Source organism: Cryptotermes secundus, unplaced genomic scaffold (assembly GCF_002891405.2).
Source record: "Cryptotermes secundus unplaced genomic scaffold, Csec_1.0 scaffold620, whole genome shotgun sequence".
Taxonomy (NCBI): Eukaryota; Metazoa; Arthropoda; class Insecta; order Blattodea; family Kalotermitidae; genus Cryptotermes; species Cryptotermes secundus.
This window is the reverse complement of record NW_019723312.1, coordinates 681,713-704,107: the sequence shown is the minus strand read 5'-3', so window position 1 is coordinate 704,107 and position 22,395 is coordinate 681,713. Positions and strand designations below refer to the sequence as shown.

The 22,395-nt window shown below is 45.7% G+C and overlaps 1 protein-coding gene across 3 annotated transcripts in view; it reads right to left on the bottom strand.

The window, feature by feature from the left end:
• The window catches only part of LOC111861805 (carboxyl-terminal PDZ ligand of neuronal nitric oxide synthase protein), a 164,870-nt gene that overhangs the window by 64,092 nt on the left and 78,383 nt on the right, over positions 1 to 22,395 (bottom strand). For all 3 annotated transcript variants that reach the window (XM_023846677.2, XM_023846674.2, XM_023846675.2), the window contains 4 exons: positions 17,820 to 17,891; positions 13,952 to 14,044; positions 10,000 to 10,055; positions 6,205 to 6,313 (listed from right to left, as the gene is read on the bottom strand). In XM_023846677.2, the coding sequence (XP_023702445.1) occupies positions 6,205 to 6,313; positions 10,000 to 10,055; positions 13,952 to 14,044; positions 17,820 to 17,891 (330 nt within the window). The remainder of the gene's footprint in view (positions 1 to 6,204; positions 6,314 to 9,999; positions 10,056 to 13,951; positions 14,045 to 17,819; positions 17,892 to 22,395) is intronic.

Below are 22,395 nucleotides of genomic sequence, written 5' to 3'. Positions count from 1 at the left end.
CAGTAGTACCATGGAGCGACGCTGAGTCGACGCCAGATACTGCACGCAACTGAATGTAGGCGGAGGTAAGAAGGCGCCGCATCGATCCCAAGGCTGCAAGACGCAGGATCCCAGTCAGGCTGCTTGTCGCTGCTGCCACCAGCGGCGCTACTGCGAACTACATACTGCACCACTATCTCAACATTCTATTACAAATCCTTCCCCCTTCCCCCGCCCCAAGAACCAAGTAGTTCTTGTTTCCTTCCTACATCCTTCCTTCTGTCCTTCGTCCTCTGTTTGTTGGCAGCCGGGATGGCTCAGTCGGTATAGCGACCGGCTACGGGCTGAATAACCGGAGAGTCGGAGTTCGAGTCCCGGTAGGATAAAAAAATTTCTCTTCTCCGCGTCGTCCACATCGGCGCTGGGGTCCACCCAGCCTCCTATACAATGGGTACCGGGGCCCTACGCCCGGGGGTAAAGCGGCCATGGCGTGAAGCTGACCACTCACCTCCAACTAGTGCCGAAGTCAAGAATACGTGGATCTATACATCTATTCACCCATACGCCTTCATGGCGTTAAGCACAGGGGCAACTTTACCTTTACCTCTGTTTGTTTCTCTTCTTGTATTCTTTGTCAATTTTCTCTTCCCTGTTTATACGTTTCTTCCTCTTGTCCGTTTCCCTCCTTCCCTTCTTTCCCGCCTCCGCTTGCGATGAAATTGATATTACAAATTGGTTTTACCCCTAGCCTCACCCCAAACCACCCCCAGATTTGGAACCGCTGCTCTAGAGGCAAGCTTGAATTGGGGTGGTGCTTGGTTCGAATCTCGGCCGGGCCACAGGTTATCCTGAGACCTTTCGTACCTTCTTCAGTCCCTACAGGCAAATGGAGGAATAGTACCTTCGACCAAGGCACAACCTCTTCCTTCCGAATCCTTACCAATTCGTGATTCTTCAGTTTTCCTGCCATCGGTCACCTAGAGAACGTGGTTAAATAACCACAAAAATGAAAACGATACTGTCTCGAACATCTCCCGGGTTACGTCACACCACATGCAGCCAACCTTACGAAAGAAAATTCCGTTTGCTGCACGGGATCTCCGATATGGGCCGTCTGGTCCCCCCATTTCACGTTGATAATAAAATCTAGTCATTTTCAGTATGATTTGAGGCTCTCCTAGCGGCAGCTATCAAGACTAACGCGATACAGTTCGTCGAAAGTCAGCCGACAATTCGGGGAAACACATCGACTCCATCTTCATGGTCGAGAAACAGACAAGCAAGATACCACAGCGTGAAAAGCAAATGCCCTCCACTTGCATTCACGCTGGTGCCTTATTCTTCAACCCTGAAGATGACGGCGATATGTTCATCAGAAACGTCGGTTGACTTTCAACAGACTACACGGTCTTATTTCCCAAAGTAACTCTTCTCACTAACTTTATGATGATGACGTAACGACCGACGAATGTCATTATCCAATCATGACGTGCCATAGCAAATACGCAATAGCTCGTCTGACCACTTTGATCTTTCGGAATCATTTGTTCTGAGCAAAGTGACGTGAGTTCCAACAGCTCGTCCGGGCGCTTGTCTGCGGGATCTGTTTCACACGACAGCACGCGGCAACTTGTTTTGTAAATGCAACCAACAGTTCGCGTTCACAACTAAGCCAAAACTTGACTCACTTTAAACTCCCCTTGCAATTTCTGTCTCTCTCCTATTTTCTTTTACTTATTCCCCTCCATTTCTTCCGCATTCTTGAACCCTGCACTGAGAGCATCTCTGCCCTTTGTCCTGTATATTTAGACGCGGTTGTTGCCGTTTTGTTTCTCAATTCCTACGGCTTCTAATTCTGGCATAGCATTCTTACGAATAACAAACACAATTGTCTTGCAGTTTAATTCATTACCGAATGATGTCCAGCCATTCTGCCAGAACCTACTCCACTTTGTACTTGTTTATTTCCTCCTAAAACTTTGTTCGTCTTCTTCTTCTCCTCCCCGACATGACTTCGCAGATCCTGCTTTCAAGTTATTTACAGTAACGTTACGAAATATATTTAAAGATTTTTACTGCTGTCGACTTGCTGGAATCTCTCCAATACGATGGATCCTCCTGCATGTGGACATTTGTACACAATACAGACATCTGTACGGCAATATGAGGCGCCATCCCGCGTCATTCGAATACTCCAGAACACTTAGCCCTTTAAAGCATGGTAGTAACTGTACATATCACCTCTTTTGACATTGAAAAAGTTAATTTCTCCAACACGGTGTATTTGTGTGTTCCGTATGGTTCTCACAATAAACAGCGACTGTTTCCCCAAACAGCATTAACCGGTTGGTCTCTGTAGCGGAGACGTAATGTGTTTCCTGTGAGGTGCGGAATGAATTCTTATATATAAAGTCTCTGCATTCTGCCCTCTCACAGTGTATTTATGTGTTCCGTATGGTTCTAACAATAAACAGCGACTGTTTCCCCAAACAGCATTAACCGGTTGGTCTCTGTAGCGGAGACGTAATGTGTTTCCTGTGAGGTGCGGAATGAATTCTTATATATAAAGTCTCTGCATTCTGCCCACACAGTGTATTTATGTGTTCCGTATGGTTCTCACAACAAACAGCAACTGTTTCTCCAAACAGCATTAACCATTTGGGCTCTGTAGCGGAGACGTAATGTGTTTCCTGTGAGGCAAGGATTAAATTGCTTCACTTGCTTCAGGCTCCTGAAATATATGTATATTTGTATGCATGTATGTGCGTATAGGCATGTATTCTTTCGCAAATGTTATACACAACTGCCTGGTGTTCATCCAAACTGTGCACAGAAGATCTGTAAAAACAAATCTGTACACTTCTTTCTCCAATAAAACAACAGCGCAGACAGGGACTAATGTTAGGGTTCGCGTGTTTAGTGCCGGGCTGTTGGCTAGAAGTCATTTTGCATCCCAAGAACCTGCGACCGGAAAACTCGAGTAAGGTTTTCTGTGGTTTTCCTCGCTCCTAGTGCAAATGTTGAGTTATTGCCCTAATTGCACGTTGGCCTGCCAGGTTCACATGTAGCCCACCCAATATTAGATCAAATTTCGCTGTAACGCAGCCCTTCCAACGTCATAAAAATAATTCCGATCATTTACGTTACCTCTACTAGAAGGTCAAGCGGGCACTGCCTGGGAACCTTCGAAATCTGTGATACCATTTCTTGCCCCCCTCCTCCAAAATGTAGTGTCTTTCACTACCACCCCACTTTCTTTCTTTTCTCTCTCCCTACATAGATATAATATGTTAGGAATCTCAGAGAAATATGGAACTTCTTAGCAGGTACTTTTCTTCTGTGGAAAGACAAAGAGAATATGAGAGCCGCGAGGAAATTGCCTTAAGCTCCACATGTAACGTCGAAAGCTAACAGGACACAGGCAGGAGGTAGCGTAGTTGGTTGAGGCGCTATGCTACAAACATGAGGTCGCGGGTTCGATTCCCAACGAGGACATTAGATTCAATTGAAGTAATCCTTCCAGCCGCACTACGGTCCTGGGGTCGACTCAGCCTCTAACAGAAATGAGTACTAGGAATCTTCCTGGAGGTAAAGGGCAGCCGGCGCGTAAGCCTGACAACTTCACCGCCATCTGTGAATCGATTGTCTAGAGATAATGTGGGAGCTTCGACGTCTCAGAACCCTACGGGCCTCCACGGCCTGCTGCAGGGATACCTTTTGCATTTTTTTACCTAGATCACAAACGTACCTACAAGTTACTGTACGCATGTAATGCTGTAAGTTAACAATTGCAAACATGGCGATGCTGCGAAGCAATGCTCTTTATTGCGGTGCATTTTGTGCAAAATCTGTACCTAACAACGACATGAGGAGAGAGAGAGACTCGCTCTAAACCCATTCCTTTGCCTCTGAACCGAGTTTCGTTTCACAGGCCTGCCTTCTGTTGAATAAACTTTGATCAATACGTCCAATACCTCATTTTTCATTCCTGTTGATCTAATTTCATTCTGACAAACCGTAACGTAACTCTGTTACAAATTTCCACTGCCTGCTAATTGCATTGTCTCACATAGCCTGGCCCCTAATTAGGTCCGTCATTTTAACAGGTGCGAACTGGGCGAGTCGTGCTTACGCGCTGCGTTTCGTCCAACGTGCGTGCATGTGTACTTGTATAACGTGCTATATACCCAATAGTGTACATCGAATTTGACCTGAAGAACCGGTCTAAATATTTAAATCAATTATGTAGGTTAGGAAGAGTTCTATCTTCTGGGATATACCGCCACGCAGTCCGTTGAAATCCAACCGACTTTTCTTGGTTGCTCGCTCCCTGCTTCAATCTCCTTTTTTGCTTGACTTATTATTCGAACATGAAGATGGAGGTGATATATTCCACCGAAACGTCCGTTGACCTTCAACGGACTACATAGCGTTATATCCAAGAAGGTATGAGGAGCGATAATAACGGTTTTCAACAAGATATCTCGTTCAGACGTACTAATTTCTTTGATATTTCAGATGCTGAATAAAACCAATGCGCCTTGCGATCTCTCGACAGTTAAGGCTAATAAATCTTCGCTTTTCAACAATGCAAAACCCTTGGGTACGTTACCGTGGAAACACAATGACAGAAGGAAGTGTATTTAAGTAAAGAACGTTATGATGAAATCCATTAAGACAATGAATTACAGAAAATGAGATTGTTCTGTCGTGAATCGTCAACCCCTTAGTTCACCAGCCCAATTTCATTGTCACGAATGAGACAGGCCTGCCAACATAAACTATTTTCATCATACAAAGATTCACTCTCTTCTGGTCTCAATTCCCAGAGACACAAAAGAACTTCTGTGACAATGGATATTGGCGTTTATGGGGAAGGCAAACCACAGTTAATGGGATTTTCATGGAGTAAAAATCTGACATAGCCAGATGAGAAAATCCCAAGATAATTAAAAGCCCTTTATTCAATTAAGGCTATTTTTAATTACGTCACTTCAATGGAATGACAAGGATTAAGTTGGCCGTGAATAGCGAAGAGGTTGTGCGGCATATCGCCAAGTATCCGTCTTACGTCACGGCACGGCAACACCGCCTCATTACTGATTCATTAGCGAATTCTGCATTTACAACCATCAGACATTATACCCCTTAACACATGCAAAGGTAAAAAGGTGTTCCTGTGTGTAACTAATTAAGCACTTTGCCATGAAGACGTATGGTGGAGTGGCTGCACAGATCCACTTTTTCTTGACCTCTTAATTTATTGTGATTCGTCAGCTTCACGCTCCGGTCTATTTACCCTCCGGAACCCAATGGATAAAGGCTGGGTGGGCCCCGAGCCAGAATTGACGCTATGAAGAGAAAAATCTCGCGTCTACCTGGACTTGAACCCCGATCCGTCGGTCGTCCAGCACGTAGCCAGTCGTTATACCGACTGAGCTATCCCGGCTCCTCCCATGACTTTCTTCTTCTGATCCTGCTGCTACCACTTGGAGCACAGGGCAACCGTGAAACGCTTCGTTTCATTTCATTTTCTTAATCTCATACAGCCGGTAGGACTCCAAGGACGGGGGATCAGCCCGTCGCAAGGCCGCTACCTAACACAAACACAGAATAAACACAGACATTCATGCCTTGGGTGGGATTCGAACACACGATCCCAATATTGGAATGGGCGAAGACATTTCATGCCTTAGACCGCGCGGCCACTGTGATCGCCCCCCCCAATACAGACATTACTGCTTTACTAACATAGTAACAAAGTAACTAGCTAGTTTATTTCACAGAACATTACCCTTTTTTCAGAACCTAATTCTTCCTCAGGTGGTCAAAAGTTCACCAACAATTTTACGCAGACCCAATATCAGTTATTGTGTTCAAAACAGCCCGTCACCGAACTCGCATCTTGCGCCAGATTAATCCAGTCCACATCCTCGTACCCTGTTTCGTAAAAACCAGTTCTTAATATTACAGGGTGATTCTAAATTTTTGTCGGGGGTTTTCCGTTTATAGACTACGGAAACACCGACAATAATTTAGAATTACCCTGTATGTCACGACCACCTCTTGCAAGTGGTGCTTTCTTTACGTTATTTTCTTTTTCGTGACATAACTTCCTGTGCATTTCCATGCATGGACAGAGGTCAGCCATGCTCTTCACGTCCGTTGCTTCGCCGCACCCAAAGCGCCCCCCCCCGGTCCTGTACTGTACACAGACTTACTTACCTTCTTGTTGGACTTGAAGACGTTGCACTTGAAGACGTTGCTGGCGCCATCTCGTGCGATGTAACTGAAGATCTTCAGGTCCTGCGAGTCGTGGGACACGTAGAATATCCTGCCAAAACAAACAAAAGCCGAGCGTGAGCTCCAGTATTCACCGTCTCTGCGTGACAGGTTACTTTGCAATGCTGCAGTAGCAACAGTCACAGTCAGAGTTACTTCGCGACCGGCCGTTTACAGCCAATCAGTTCGTCTTGGCGATAAGCCCCTTGAGACTCACGACCATTTAATTTTATTTTCCACCTGAACACTTGGGGTTATAATCCTTATGTGACATCCTCTCTGACGACAGGACGGGTCTGTCGTTTAAAACTGCTGCTGGTCCTCGCCAGCGCAGTCAGTTTTGGGTCAAAGTCCCGCGGGACTCATGACCATATTTTACTGTCTCAGATTCGAGACTCCCCCAGCCTGGAGAGCAAGATCCCCGTATTTATATCCCCCAGGAAGAGGGTGACCCGGTTATATCTCAAGGCACTGAGTTCCCTGAGACTACACAGCGTTGGAAAGAAAGATGAATTACAAAGGATTAAGAAGGACGCGGTCGTGACCTAATAGAGATGCTTTACCGGCACTTGCTTGGGGGGTAACTGAGGAAAAGCACCATAACCCTCAGTCACAACAGCACATGTACAAGCCGATATTCGAACAATGAAGAGGCAGGGATAAAAAAAACGCGGTCAGGGGCATTCCACGTACTGTCCATGCACTTTCCCCGGGTTGAGGAAAACATCAGACTATCGCGGCCGGTATATGAACAGGGAACATCCCGACAAAGGACCAAACTGCTTGTCTGCCGGTGCAGTTTGACTCACAAAGTTACTGTTGACAAGGGCGAGATCCAGCCCCTGGAAGGCGCTTTAACCCTCTGCGGGATCATAAAGAGTAGAGGGGTAGAGACGGTTGGTGGGGCAATGTTGGACACATCTGGGTGGGGGGGGGCTTTGAAAGTTCCCATGCAATCCTCGCTCGTTCTTCTCGTAAAGGTATGCTCGAGGGAAAGTAATGCATTAGAAGTGAGAAGGGTAAAGGGTCAGGAAGTGTACCTTGTTAGAAGGCGGGCAGCTTTGCTGCATGTGAGAGGGACTAATTTTGATGTTAGGGCAGGGGAATATGCAATGTAAAGTGGAACCTGCTCTGCCAGTGGGGATCCAGGAAAATTTTCGTTGATATGGCCCGTCGCAGGACCTTCCGAATGCAAACTGACTTCCAGCCAGCAGTCCGGCATTGATTTCGCGAGCCCTAACATTAGTCCCTACCTGTACTATTGCTCTCTTGAAAAAAAGGTTGCATGTTTGTCTTGTGGCAATCAGGTGTATCTGCGACGCGGTTACTGCTAGTTACAAACTGAGGCACGACCGTCATTTGAACAGTATTCGAAAGCTCAATTCATACCTCACAGGAAACACATTACGTCTCCGCTACAAAGCCCAACCGGTTAATGCAGTTTGGGGAAACAATCGATGATTATTGTGAGAACTACATGGTACACATAAATACACTGTGTGGGCAGAGAGAGAGAGAGAGAGAGAAGAAGTGGTGGTCGTAGTGAGAGACACTACATTGGGGGCGGGGGGGGGGAAGAAACTATTTCAGATTTTGAAGGTTCCCAGGCAGTGCCCGCTTGTCCTTCTGGTAAAGATAGAGCATATAATTTGATTTTTGTNATGCAGAGACTTTATATATAAGAATTCAGCCCGTACCTCACAGGAAATACATTACGTCTCCCTTACAGAGCCCAACCGGTTAATGCTGTTTAGGGAAACAGTCGCTGTTTATTGTGAGAACCATATGGAACACACAAATACACTGTGTGGGCAGAATGCAGAGACTTTATATATAAGAATTCAGCCCGTACCTCACAGGAAATACATTACGTCTCCCTTACAGAGCCCAACCGGTTAATGCTGTTTAGGGAAACAGTCGCTGTTTATTGTGAGAACCATATGGAACACACAAATACACTGTGTGGGCAGAATGCAGAGACTTTATATATAAGAATTCAGCCCGTACCTCACAGGAAACTGTCTCCCTTACAGAGCCCAACCGGTTAATGCTGTTTGGGGAGACAGTCGGTGTTCACTGTGAGAACCATATGGAACACACAAATACACTGTGTGGGCAAAATGAAGGGATTCAAAGCGGTACACACAGTAACCACAGTGGTGTAAATGTTTATGTACAAATCATAAATATTATAAACTGGATAACTGGAGAGGACTGTGGTGCCTAAGAGGGTCATAAAGGGGCTGGCCAATGAGGCTGTCCTCTTATTAAAAATAAATAGCGTGCTAGGGAAACCTATGAAGCGTTCACGTGATTTCCCCTGGGCGCCATTTTCATGCCACAATCCATGTTAATTCCTGACGTCATGTAATTCGCAGCCATGTTATGTTCACTGAGACAATTAAGCGTACCTACAATTTCATCCAGTTTACTTTCTGGTAGGATTTCTTTCTCTTCACCCCACCCTAACACCCCAGGCCGGCTTTGGGGCCCACACAGCCCCCTACCTGGGGCTCCTTCCCAGGAGGGAAACATTTGAGACGATTCTTATTCGTAATGCAACTTTAGACTACACGAGTAGAGCAGCGAGTTACGGTACGCTTGGTGAATAGGGAACTGGAAGATGTATGGAAGGAGGCGGTAGTGACGTCATTAAGGTACTACAGGGGCATGTCTGAATAACTTCCTGCACCTGGCCTTAGCCGTGGTGAGCACCCCGATTCGTGGTTTCTTCAGGCTCATCGGGGGAAACTCCAGCCGGTATTGGGAGGTGGGCCGCGCCATAGCTCAAGCGGTTATTCGCTGGTTTCCCACTGCGGCGGCCCGGGTTCGATCCCGGGTCTGATAAAGTGGCGCTGGGGCGGGGTCTCTCCGAGTACTTCGGGTTTCCCTGCCAATCTTCACTCCACCAAATTCTCCATCATCATAATCACCCGGAGCAGGCTACAATAGGCCAATCAGTGGCCGCCGTGCCGAGTGGACCCAGCTGGACTCCACCCCCCACTAAGCGAATTAAATAAAATATGTTACTTCCATGCTTTTCATTTTTGCCTCCTACTTTGTTACTTCCATGATTTTTTTAATTATTTTCATAGTTTTTCATTATTACGTTCATACTTGTTGTACCTTTACAAATTGTAACAGTTACTTTCATACCTGGGATACTTCTGTACTCTATCACAGTTACTTTCCACAGTTACTTTCATACTTGGGATACTTCCGTACTCTATCACAGTTACTTTCATACTTGGGATACTTCCGTACTCTTATAGCAATTAATGTAGCAAAAAATGTATTACACTAGGTGAACTGTACCAACTCTGTCACTTCAACAATAAATGTCGGTATTAGAAACAGAACGTAATATCTCTTTCTTATCAACAGTTCTGGAACTATATACAGTAAAACAGCTCTTATCTCGGAAACCGTTCGGAACAGGACACCCTGTAGAACATGACTGCCGAGCAGCGCACCGAAATAGCTAGCAACCGAGACCTACAAGAGAAAATTCGCGTCACAAACCCAGAACCAACTTCCTTATGACACATTCTGACATAAGACACGCCCTCCTCTGGTGACTGTGCCATCGCCAAAATGTTGATACCAGACTACACGGTATCATAACACAGAACACAATTACAGGTACGCAAAAATGTAAGCATCTATCTTTCAGATCTTCTTCATAAAATCCAAACAAATTTTCCGGGCAGGAAAATGCGAAGACACTTGTCCACTGACCTGTATATCGGGTGTTGCATAAGCAGCAGGCTATTTTCGTCCATCCATTGCTTTTTCTGAAACAAAACAAACGGACGACATTAAACATCAGTCAGCTCAATATCTACTGAGACACTAAGTGAACTGATTAATTTGCGGTGCTGGGAGAGGTAAGCTGTCATAACCACTGGTTAGAAGCTGCTCGGCCGAGGAATTCGGGTTCGATTCCCGTCACTGACAACACACCTCTTCTCCATAATGTCCAAAATACCGGCTCTGTCTTATATACAACAGGATAAAGCAGCCACAGCGTGAAGCTCATCACTCACCTCAATTTAGTGCCCACGTCAACAATGCAGTCATACCTCCACCCCTCCATACGTCTTCACAGCGTACTCCTTAGTCAATTAAACATACAGCCCGGCTAGTTCTGTTGGTATAGTGGAGGGATAGGGGCTAGACTGTCCGGGTTCGATTCCCGGTAGGGGCAAGAGATTTTTCTCTGCTCCACAGGGTCCAGACCGGCTCTGGGGCCCACCCAACCTCCTAACTTGTGGGTGCCAGGGGACATTTCCCTGGAGGCAAAGCGGCAAGGGAGTGAAGCTCACGATTCAACTCTTTCTACTGCACAGGTTAATAATGGTGGAGATATACCTCCACTCACCCATACGTCTTCATGACACAGTGCCTGTTTAATTAAGTACAGGAATAACTTTGCCGTTTACGGATACATTTTTTACTTTAACCCCCGTATTTACTTCGAGAAAATGAGGAAAACCACGAAAGATCTGAATCTGGATAGCGTCACGACCGGGATTCAAACCCGATATCTCCTAAACATAAGTTAGAACTGTTACGACTTGCACCAACTTTCTCCGGGGGCTAACTTCAATACGAACGGAGCTGCTTCTAGTTTTACTGACAAAAAAAAAAAGTACACAGAGATTGAAGGACAGGACTGTCGCATGGCTGCACAGAGGAAAGCTGACTGTCTCTGTTCTTCAGATGTCTGAGTTGCTCCATTTAAAGTTTGAATTCTGTTTGCAGCGCTACTTCTAGAATTTAAGTCTGCTTTAGAATTCATGCCTCAACCCAACCGACACTTTCAAATGTTTCCCCCTGCTGCTGTTGCCATGGACACGGTACGGGATGCAAGAAAGTACTGCACAAAACTCGTTATAACTTTATTAACTGTATGCAGAACCGGTGTGTTGTCAAAGCGCCGCTGCTAGGACACCGAATGTTCCCAAACTGTCACGTGACAGTGACTACAGACGGGGGTTGGACTGATGGTCGGATTAGTTTAACTCCCACAAATCGTAACTACAAGTAATGATCATGCTCTCACTGTTCTACACACTTCACAGTTCACTACAGGACACACTATGTCTCCTCAGTCTGATAGTCTTCATTAGCCGTTGCTTGGTAGCGGTTTCCAACGTCGGACGTTCTCCTTCAGCCAGGTTACAGAGGTCTCCCGCCTACAACTCTTAAGTCATCAACCAACTGCAACTCCTAACTTGTCATGCTTATAACATCTCGGCACGGACCGCACAGAAAACACCGTTCCTTTGTCACTGTTTACGGGCCGTTACAGTTCCTCGTTTCGCTGTCACTGCTTAGCAATGAGCCCACACGCCATAATGCTATGTCAATGGCTCTACAGCCCTTTGTTGGGCCCTGGCCTCTTCTTTTGCACACAGACGGTGGAACTCCTTGGAAGGGGGATCAGCTCGTCGCAAGGCCGCTACATACACGCAGAACATCATAAACACTGAATAAACCCATACAGGCACCCAGACCTTGGGTGGAATTTGAACCCACGATTCCCGCGTTCAAGCGAGCGAAAACAGTTCATGCCATAGACCGCGTGGGCACTGTGATCGGTTGCTATGTATCTACTAACGCATAAATACTTCTACCCTGAAGACAGAAGCATTGTTTTCCTTCGAAACCGTTTGTAATCGCGTACGAGACATTCTGTCCACAATGTAAGAGAACGTTTGAAGAGGTGAACCTGTGACCTCACTAATACCAAACAGAAGTGGTCACTGTGACGTAATACTGAGAGAGGCAGAGGCCAGAAAGCGGGCTCCGATACAGATGTCATCTGCTTTAACGGAGCCTTCCATGGCGCCTCGAACTGCAGTCAGATATTAAATAAAACACCTGCACTGCAAACAAACGCATGGAATTATATGTTTGCTCGGAAATAACGACAGATGCTACAGTGCTGCTCCTGGTGTGAAGACACGGTTCCTGTGTTTGTTCGGTTGTCATGGCAACGCCAATGAACATCAATAAACGTATTATTTACGTACTGCTGGCTTCCGGAACGTGGATACGATGAACAGAAGTTAGAGCAAAGGGATTATTTGTTATTATATGTATACAGGTAATTCCCCTGTCATCACGCTACAGGCCAATGGTTTCAAAACTGGGGCCCGTGAGACAAGTGGCACGCGCTGAGTTCTATTTGAAACATTCAAAGCCAGCGGCCTCCTGCTCTACAATACGACGCTAGGACGTTGATTAAATAGAGACATCCCACGACTAATTCTTGGGATTCCCCACGCCGAATTGGATACGCACACCTCCACCGTAGCCCTGCGAGTCGTAGGCGATGAAAATTTCTACGAGTACTTCGTTTTCCCCTGCCAATCTTCATTCCACCAATTGCTCCACAATCACCCTCACCTATCATCTGGGGCTGGTGCAATAGGCCAGAAGTGGTCGCAGTACAAGGGACTTCGCCCCACCCTACTGGCAATAAAAAAACAAGCCCTACAGACGGTCTGGACGCTATGGAGAAAAGTCTCTTGTCCTTGCCGGGAATCGAACTCCGGTAGCTTAGTCACTTATGTAGAGGTGAAGTCACTGCTGTGCTTAATTAACTAAGCGCCACGCCATGATGATGTATGTGGGGAGTTGAGGTACAGCCCCATACGTTCTTCATCTAGGCACTAGGCGCAAGTGAGTGGTCAGCTTCACGCTCCGGCAGAGATACTCCTTCGGAAAGCCCAACCTGCCCACTGGATAGAAACAGCGCTAGGTGGGTCCAAGAAACAGACTCGTGAAGTTGTGAAGAGAAATCTCTTGCCTCTACCGGGAATCGAATTCAGTCATCTAGCTCATATCCGACTCACCATACTGCAGCGGTCTACGAGTTACGTCCGCAACTCTCTGCTTCTGTTCGCCGGGACTCGTGTCCTCGTGTCTGCGAGGTGCGCTACCCATGGGACCGGCCGGCCGTTTGTCCTTTTGCTGGCGGTGGTTTGCGACCCACTCAAAGCGCGGGCACTTAACGAGATTGAAGTGGGCTGTAAGAGCGACAGAGGCCGAGGGGACGAGACAGATTCACTGACGTAACACAAACAATTCATAACCAGTGGCCGCACAATTATCACGCGCTCTTTCCTCACCACCGCACGCGAAGTCAGTTAGGAATATGGTTCTCTGGGATATGACGTCGTGCAGTTTGGTAGACGTTCAGGAGGAACCTGTTAGTAGGTTCTTCAGAACTGTTGGCAAATATCTGCCATGTTCCCTACTTCTTTTACCCTGACGATGGAGGCAATATATTCGTCAGAAACTTTGGTACCTATCTCAGTCGGTATAGCGACTGGTTCAGTCTACAGGCTGGACGTTCGAGGAATAGTGGTTCGTTTCCCGGGAGCAGTAAGAGATTTCTTTCTATTCCACAGCGTCCACATTGGCTGTCACACCCAGTGGGTAACGGGTACCTCTTGCACAGGGGTGAAACGGCCGGGGTGTGAATCTAACCTCTCACCTCCATCAAGTAAAGAGGATAGGAGTAAATGGCTCTACACAGGCACTCCCACATACATCGTCATGGCTTGGTGCTTAATTAACATTTACACGGTTGCACAGCTTCCGTAACTGGCGTACAGATGGCGTGGGGGTGTGCACTACTGCGGGTAACTAAACAGACTTGACGACTCCCCATACTAACCTTTCTCTTCTTCCTCAGAGTCACTCTGACACCGTCCACGGACACTTCCACTGTCACTTTCTTCTTCTTGATTCCTTTCGCCTTAAATTCGTACTGAAACAAAAGACAAAAATCTCCAGTAAGCGAAAACTGCAAACTGACTGCTTCCGAAAAAGCAGGACGGAAAGTAGAACTGTGGCAAAATGCAGATCGGCATGGCTCCAAGATGTAGAGAATGATGTGTGAGAGTTGAAACTGAAGAGATGGATGTAAAAAAATTGATTCCTCAAAGAAGGGACGCCGAGAAACATTGGTCTGGGGAAGCACCTCTTATCGATAAAGGCAGACACTGTAATATCAACAGAAACATTGCAGCTCACTGCTACCAATTTCTGGTTATATCATAACTACGTGATATCACAAAATATGAGTAAGGCCGAGTACCTTCGGAAAGAGTCCGATGTTTCGGAGCAACATATCGCCTCCATCTTCAGTGTATAAAAGATAAGAAGCAGGTGGGAAGCTGAGCTCTCCGAACTACATGGCGTTACAGACATAGTCACACACTCACCACAGTGACAAGCCTTGCTTAGATATAGGCCAAGATACGTCGCACTTACCCCTTATGTCCTGTCTGTGTTTATAGACCTGGCCGCTGTCAACAGAATGCGCAGTGGATTGGGTCGAGTCAACTAGGATAAGGAATGTAGGTTGCGCATGCGTTACAGCAAGGCCCTAGTTCCAGCACGTCACCCTCCCTCACACAATACAGCTGCGAAATCATTGCACCACTACTGCTTTCTATGCTTCCCCTCACTTCTCCTTATGCGCAAACCAGAGGCCAGGTGAAAAAATACGGCCTGTACTTATTGTCCTCGCTATGTCAGTCATCTGCTTAGGGGAGATCCTCTTGCTGTTACGGCGATGAGGAAATGGATACTCCGAAACAAAGGACTCGTTAACCCCGAAGCAAATTGCTTCGTCCCGTGCTACGTTCACGAAGTAATGAAGTGCAGATTATATTCGGGGAATCCTAGTTACCAAGATAATCCGGATTTGTGAGGCAAAAGGTAGCCCTAAAAGACAAAATCACTTGAAATGCAAATAAATCGAAAATCCCATGATATAAGTGATATGATATATGAAAATAGAGCCTTTCTTTAAAAAGTATAAAAAAAACCAATACATTTATTCATCAATAGACGACTCAAAATTTGCACTTGTTTTTAACGTAACACTGCAGGTTTGAGGAAACTGTGTCAAGCTTTGTCTGAAGAGACAAGTGACTCGTCTGCCTTCCTAAATACCACGTTTTCTTAAAGCATAAACTCAACTGTGAACAGATTTTTAATATTTGGATCCAGATTAGCCAGAGTTTGCCGCATGTAGGTGGGTGTGGGACTGGATTGAAACAATTTTTTTGGGGGGGGGGCTCTTGTGAACGCGATAATGAACACTGGGCTTTTCAAGGAGTGAGTCAGCGAGCGAGTGTGACAATTATGATTCCTTTTTCAGCAACAATTGTCATGCATCTATGTGAGATATGGTGTTCTATAACCGAGATTCGAAGCAAGAACATCCTAAATACGAGTCCAGAGCGATACCGCTAATTGGTGTGATGCCGTGTAGTCTGGTAGATATCCACCAACGTTTCGTACAAATCTAATGGCACTGCTTTCAGGTCAGAATGATAAAATTGAGTCACGCTGTTTTCTTCTGAGATTTTAGTAAAGATTTCCGACAGTGACCTCCTCTGCCCTGGCTTCAAAGGGCGAACAGCGCAGTCACCAGATCTTAATGACAGCGCACAGCGTGTTGTTCCCACCTCGCGCTGCACAACATGCGATTTATTAATGAAGCCACACAGAACATTATTTAAATTGGCAATTTTCCGCTTCCCAGATCAATCACAATTTTCTTTACTTCCTGCCTACAGTTCAGAAGACAAAGGGAAGCTAATCAGTGCAACAGAGAGACTGTTTCAATTCAGTTCATAGGCTCCTATCGATAGCGCCCAAGCGACGCTAGCTTCCGGCGACTAATCGATAGCAACGATATTAACACGCCTCAGCGCGGAAGATTAAAACCACATCAAATGACGATAATCGATTTATCGCCACAAGTGACTATATAGCACAATTAATCAATTTACACAGATCGGAGTCCTTCAAAAGCTGACAGTTGCTCATATGGTCAATGAACTAGCATCATTTCACAAGAATTTGAAGGTTCATTACCCTGTTCACAACAGCCCCTCCAAATGTAACCCACTGTCACGTGTAGGTTGGTACGCGTGACGAGAATGGAGGACTGTAGTTCGGGTGATTGGATTTACTGGCACCTTTTGTTATTGCTAGTGGGGGGGGGGGGACTAAGTCCCTTGTACTGCGGAAACTTCTGGCGTATTGTACCAGCCCCGGATGACAGGTGAGGGTGATTGTGGAGCAATTGGTGGAATGAAGATTGGCAGGGGAAACAGAGGTACTCGGAGAAAACCTGCCCCAGCGCCACTTTGTCCACTACAAATTTCACTTGACCAGACCCGGGATCGAACCCGGGCCGCCACGGTGGGAAGCCAGCGACTAACCGCTTGAGCTATGGCGCGGCCAATTAGCACCTTAGTTACAATCTCTCGTAATCACATTTAAATACAGCGCTTTCCCTGATTTGCACACACACACTGGTCCTCTCCTGGTGCCGCAACTGAAACGCAGGAACTACAACAGTCTCACTGAATCACACATGAATGAAGCCTACTAATGACGCATTTTCTGTGGCTGCCTCCTACGATGAAAGCTCAGAACTCAGTACTGAACCGTAGCGCCGTTTAAGATAACTCCTTTGCACGGGTCCCACGGAAAACACCGTCTTATATTGTTGAAACGTGTTTACCGAACTATTGCATAACAACGGTCGCGGCGCGGACCCCACAGAAACAGTCTCTCTATTGTTGGTTTAACGAGTTGTTGCTTAGGAACGCTCTGGCAGTCCACATTACACTACCATGAGCCAGATGAATCCAGTCCACAGCTTCCAATTCAGTATATTTAATATACATTTCAATATGAAACTCACATCTACGTCTAGGTCTGCCAAATGGTCTCACCCTTTCGTCTTATCAAACCTACGCAGTTTTCTTATTATTCCTGCGTGATACATACGTCATCCATTCAATTTTTTATCATTTTAATTATATTTGGTAAATGTACATGGATATCTTCATTATACAGTTCTCTCCAGAGGTTGGTGTACATGTGTTCCAAGCGCACCATGCATTCAGTGTGTCTTCTTTATTAAATGCAAGGGGTGTAGGAAAGCGAGAAATAACTGCCTACAGCACATCTGGCGTTACGTCACGAGCGGCTACTCACTTATTTACGCCATCGTTAGTCACTAGATTTTATTTTCAACGCACAATGTAATTCCAAATTATTGTCGGGGTTTCCGTGGCCTATAATTTGAAATTTTAGGTGCCACAAAATGGTGCAAATGTTAAAGTTGTTTAGCATTCTGCAGTATTGATTCTACTATATATAATAAAACTTTTTCAGTTACATTTTCATATTCCGTAAGCGGTCTCATTTTGTTGTTTCTGGTTTGAAAATTATAGGCCACTGAAACCCCAACAATAATTTCGAATCATCCTGTATGATGGGAACCAGACTCCATATACCGGAGATCTCGTTGAACAAACAGGGACTTTTCTTCCGTAAGGTTGCCTGCGCGAGGTGTGACGTAACCTCAGAGATGTTTTAGACACAATACAGAATTAGTCAGACAATAACATCACATAAGTTAACCTCGATACCAGAGATTAATATATCTCCAACAACACATGGGAAGACCAAGATGCAAACGCTTACTGCTACATGTGAATCCCCACACTCACCCGTATACGGCGCATGGCAGCGACGATCTCGACGCGGCTGGTGGGCCTCGGTACGTCAAGCGTCCCGACGTACTGCAAACAGAAACAGACAGGATCGTTATACACTGAATTTATTGAAAACACGCTGCACAACCACCTACTGAGAAGCTAACAGTACCTCAGCTGGTCACGATATTGCATGCCTTGTATATAATACCCGATATTGCATTGCCATGTTCATACCAACCTGTTGCTGGGCCCTATGCTGAGCCGGTTGAATCCAGTACACAACCTCAAGTCCCACTGCTCTAAGATCTGTTTCAATGTTACCCCACTTGATGCCCAGATGTTCCACATTTCGCCATTAAAATGCGTGTGTTTCAAGTCCAATATGCGTTCTACACGTCCCGCTCATCTCACCCTCCTTAATCATAAGCTACTCGTTATTCAACATTGTCATGTGTAGTGCGTACGTGACTATAGACGGGGTTCGGACAGGTGAACAGATTTACACGTTGTAACTACAATCATTATCGTTATTTCAACGCTTTACGGTTAACTACAGCACAGTCTAGTGTTCTCAGTCTGTTACTAGACGTTTCCTGGTAACGGGTCCAACAATGGCTATTCCTCTGCCTCCAGGCTCAAGTCCTCTCTTCACAGACTCCCGTGCAGAACTAAGTCGCAACAATTATCCTCTATATAACTCGTCGGCACGAACCGTCCCAAGAAGATTCCTGGTACTCGTGTCTCTTAGAGGCTGAGTCGAGCCCAGGGCCGAAGTGCGGCTGGAAGGATTAGGTTAACTGGAAAATGCAATTACCTCAATAGAATCCGCGACCTTCCGGCTTGTAGCATAGGGCCTCAACCAACTACGCTACTGCATGCCTCGTCTATTGTGTGAGTAGTGACAACATGCGGATACATGAGGTTTAGTGTACCGTACATATCATTCCACCAAATTGTCCATCATCATAATGACACGGGGCAGGCTACAGTAGGCCAATCAGTGGCCGCCATGCCGAGTGCACCCAGATGGACTCCTCCCCCCACTAAGCGAATTAAAAAAATATCGTATAAAGGAGACGTATCGTGATTGACTATATATGTGCTATTCGTGGGAGATGGCGTTAAAAATAGGCCTGGACGCTATAATTCGATAACATGAAAGAATGGGAAGAAACACGGCAGAAAGAAGAGAAAGTTAATTCTTCGAAAGCTTATATAACTAATGATGTGACTTTCCGTGGTAATGTTAACGGATATTACAGTATTTTAGTAAAGAGAAACTCTTTCACAACTTTTGACAACGGCGCCTTACAGAATTTTAGAGAGAATATGAACTATATATCTACATATAGGAGTGTATATATAAACTATGTTTAGAGCGGAGATTGTTGCCAGCTTGTCACGGTATAAAAAGCGATGTCCATAAAGTTGTTTGACATCAGAAAGTTTGGCGGGCCTGACACATGTGACGGCTACCTAACTGGGCGACCCACTACAGGGACATGTTTAATTTGGCAGCAATGCGTCAGGCTTGCGAACATAAAAGCAAAAGCATAAATAAACTTCATATATCTCTTGCTCAAAATTAAACTGCAGAGTTCCACCACGCCAGGGCTGTCCAAATTCAAGCACACTCATGTAGCCACATGAAGCAGTGTCTCTGTATGCCAATTTTGGCTTCCTCTCCGCTCAATGTGTTATGCTTACATAAAGAAGTGCATGTGTTCTTCAGTTCTGTGCACTGCTGTGTTGGGAGCGGGCGATATTATTTAACTTCTCTACGCAATAAAATGATGTTGCGCGAGATTATGTGCGCATGCGCTGATTGCAAATATGCAGTACTAATTTTGCGGGTAGATGGATCTGCCAATAGTTTCCGTGTCATTTTCATAGAAAATCTTACCCAGATCTTCCTAAAACTTTAAGAAGAGTTCCGTCTTCTAAGATACAACGCTGGGTAGAAAAGGTAAATGTATCCCCGTAACAGGTAGCGGAGGCCCATAGGGGTGTGAGACATCGAGGCTCCCACATTTTCTCTAGACAATCGGCTGACAATTGGCGGTAATGCTGTCAGCCTTAGGCGCCGACAGCGATCAACCCCAGGAAGATTCTTGGTACTCCTTTCTGTTGGAGCCTGGGCGACCCTAGGGCCATAATGCGGCTGGAAGGATTAGGCAATTTGAACAAATTCAATGACCTCATCGGGAATAGAACTCGCGACCTGCTGGCTTGTAGTACAGTGCCTCAACCAATTACACTACCGCTGGGTAGTCTACTGAAAGTCAAAGGGTGCTTCGAGGTTAACATATTCCCTCAATCTTCGGGGATTAAGAATAAACAAGCAAGAAAACAGCGTGAAACTCGCAGAGCTTATTCACAGACTGAAGATTGAGGAGACATGTATCTCCGAAACATCCACTTTCAACGTACTACACAACGTTATATCCCGGAACACATAATCCTCTGTGGGAACCACAAAGCGTACTGACTAAAATCTATATTTTGTATCTAATCGATACTGGATGCTATGATCGGATTACGAGTGCATGTAGCGCAGTCCCTATGACTTTAGCCAATTAAGTCCAGTGGCTACTATATGTGTCACCTGCTTTGGCATACCAAAACTCTGCATTCTGCCCGCACAGTGTACTCGTATTTGTGTGTTCCGTATGATTCTCAAAATAAACAGCGACTGTTTCCCCAAACAGCATTAACCGGTTGGGCTCTGTAGCGGGGACGTAATGTGTTTCCTGTGAAGTATGGACTGAATTCTTATATATAAAGTCTCTGCATTCTGGCCACGCAGTGTATTTGTGTGTTCCGTATGGTTCTCACAATAAACAGCGACTGTTTCCCCAAACAGCATTAACCGGTTGGTCTCTGTAGTGGAGACGTAATGTGTTTCCTGTGAGGTACGAACTGAATCCCTATATCTTATTTAGAAGAATTCAGTCTTTATTGTACGTAGTGCAAAGGGAATACTTTTTCAATAACATGCTATATCAAACCCATCTTCTCGTCAGAGAGGATGTTACATAAGGACTTTGACCGCAAGGGTTCAGTTGGAAAAAAAATATGGTCGTGGTCCTCAAGAGGCCTGACGCCAAGGCGAACTGACTGGCCGCCAGTTGTAAAGTGTCTATGGCTCTAAGTCTCTAAAGGGTTAAAAGCTACACTAAAATGTAGAATCTGAAACAGGGGTGTAAGAGGGTGTTGTGGTGCTGTAATAACTGCTGACGTCATGTCATACATGAAGCTGCGGCAACATGTGGCAGAGCCGGTGCAGCTGAACAGTTCACCAATAACTACACCATACATCTGTAAACAGCGACCAGTGTAGGCAGGGGTTAAGCAACACTACAACAGCTCGGCGCTGGCCAGTAGGCCCAGACGTGTTGCATAATAGAGGAAGTGTACACAATTAATTCAACTGTATACGACAGTTGTACTGACAGAACTGCTCTCATTATTCAAGGACACACATGTCGCTTCGAAATGCGTTTAACAGAAAATGCTAAAAATGACCCAAACCATGAGATGAACCAAAGAAATCAAAGGAAGAACGGAACAAACAACAAACCAATGAAACAAAGAGATAAAAATAACAGAAGAACCAATAAAACAAAACATGACATAAGGAAGAAATAAAATAACGCAATAGAAAAACGGTAGAAAGAAACAAAAAACAAGGAAAGGAGAGAATTAGAAGGGAAGGAAACAATACAGATCTATCCCAGAGACTTCGGTACCTGAGGATACGTCAGGCAGCAGGTACCTCCGAAACGTCGGCGTCACGTCCCACATTAACATTCACTTCTTACCTCGCACACAGACCGCTTGGGGGGGAGCTTACACTTAAGTAGCGTTTCAAGTTAATTAATATCAACCTCGCAGCTTCACTCAGCACACGGCCAACTTCAAAGGGAAGTGAAAAATGAAGATACATTATCGGCCGTAATGAGCCTGTGCGGGGGAGGCTCCTGAAGGCTGTCTACCTGAGAACACACGGACACAACTCCATGATCGATATACACCAGCGTTTCTCAAACTGTGGGGCAAGTACTGAGTAGACAACTAGGTGGACGGCCTCAGTAACAGAGTTCGATTCTCGTCTGAGGTAGGAATTTGTATTGTCGCGTATCGGCTGTATATCGCGACAAATAACTTCACGCCGTATTTTATATAGCGAATTTTATTTCACATCCGCTCTCACAATCACCCAAATTACAGATTTACGATTACTGCTATCTGCAGTATCACAATTAGTACACTCCAAATGCCACAATACAACTGACTAGTTGCTGGCTAACTCGGCGGTAGCTCCAGGACTCACTGACTGACTCAGTACAACTCGACTCGGCGACTGTTACAGTACAACTGACTGTGAATAGCCTTCGCTTCTCCCTATGTAGCCTCGATCGGACAATACGGCCACGTAATCCTGTTACGTCACCGCTGTTGATTCGCCTTGCATAGTTACCCGGTTACGGGGCTCGGCTATCTTCGGCTCCGCTCGTGACGTCACCGCGCATAGCTGCCAGGATGCGGGGTGATTACTCGCCTATTACGCGAGCGTTACGTTACCGCT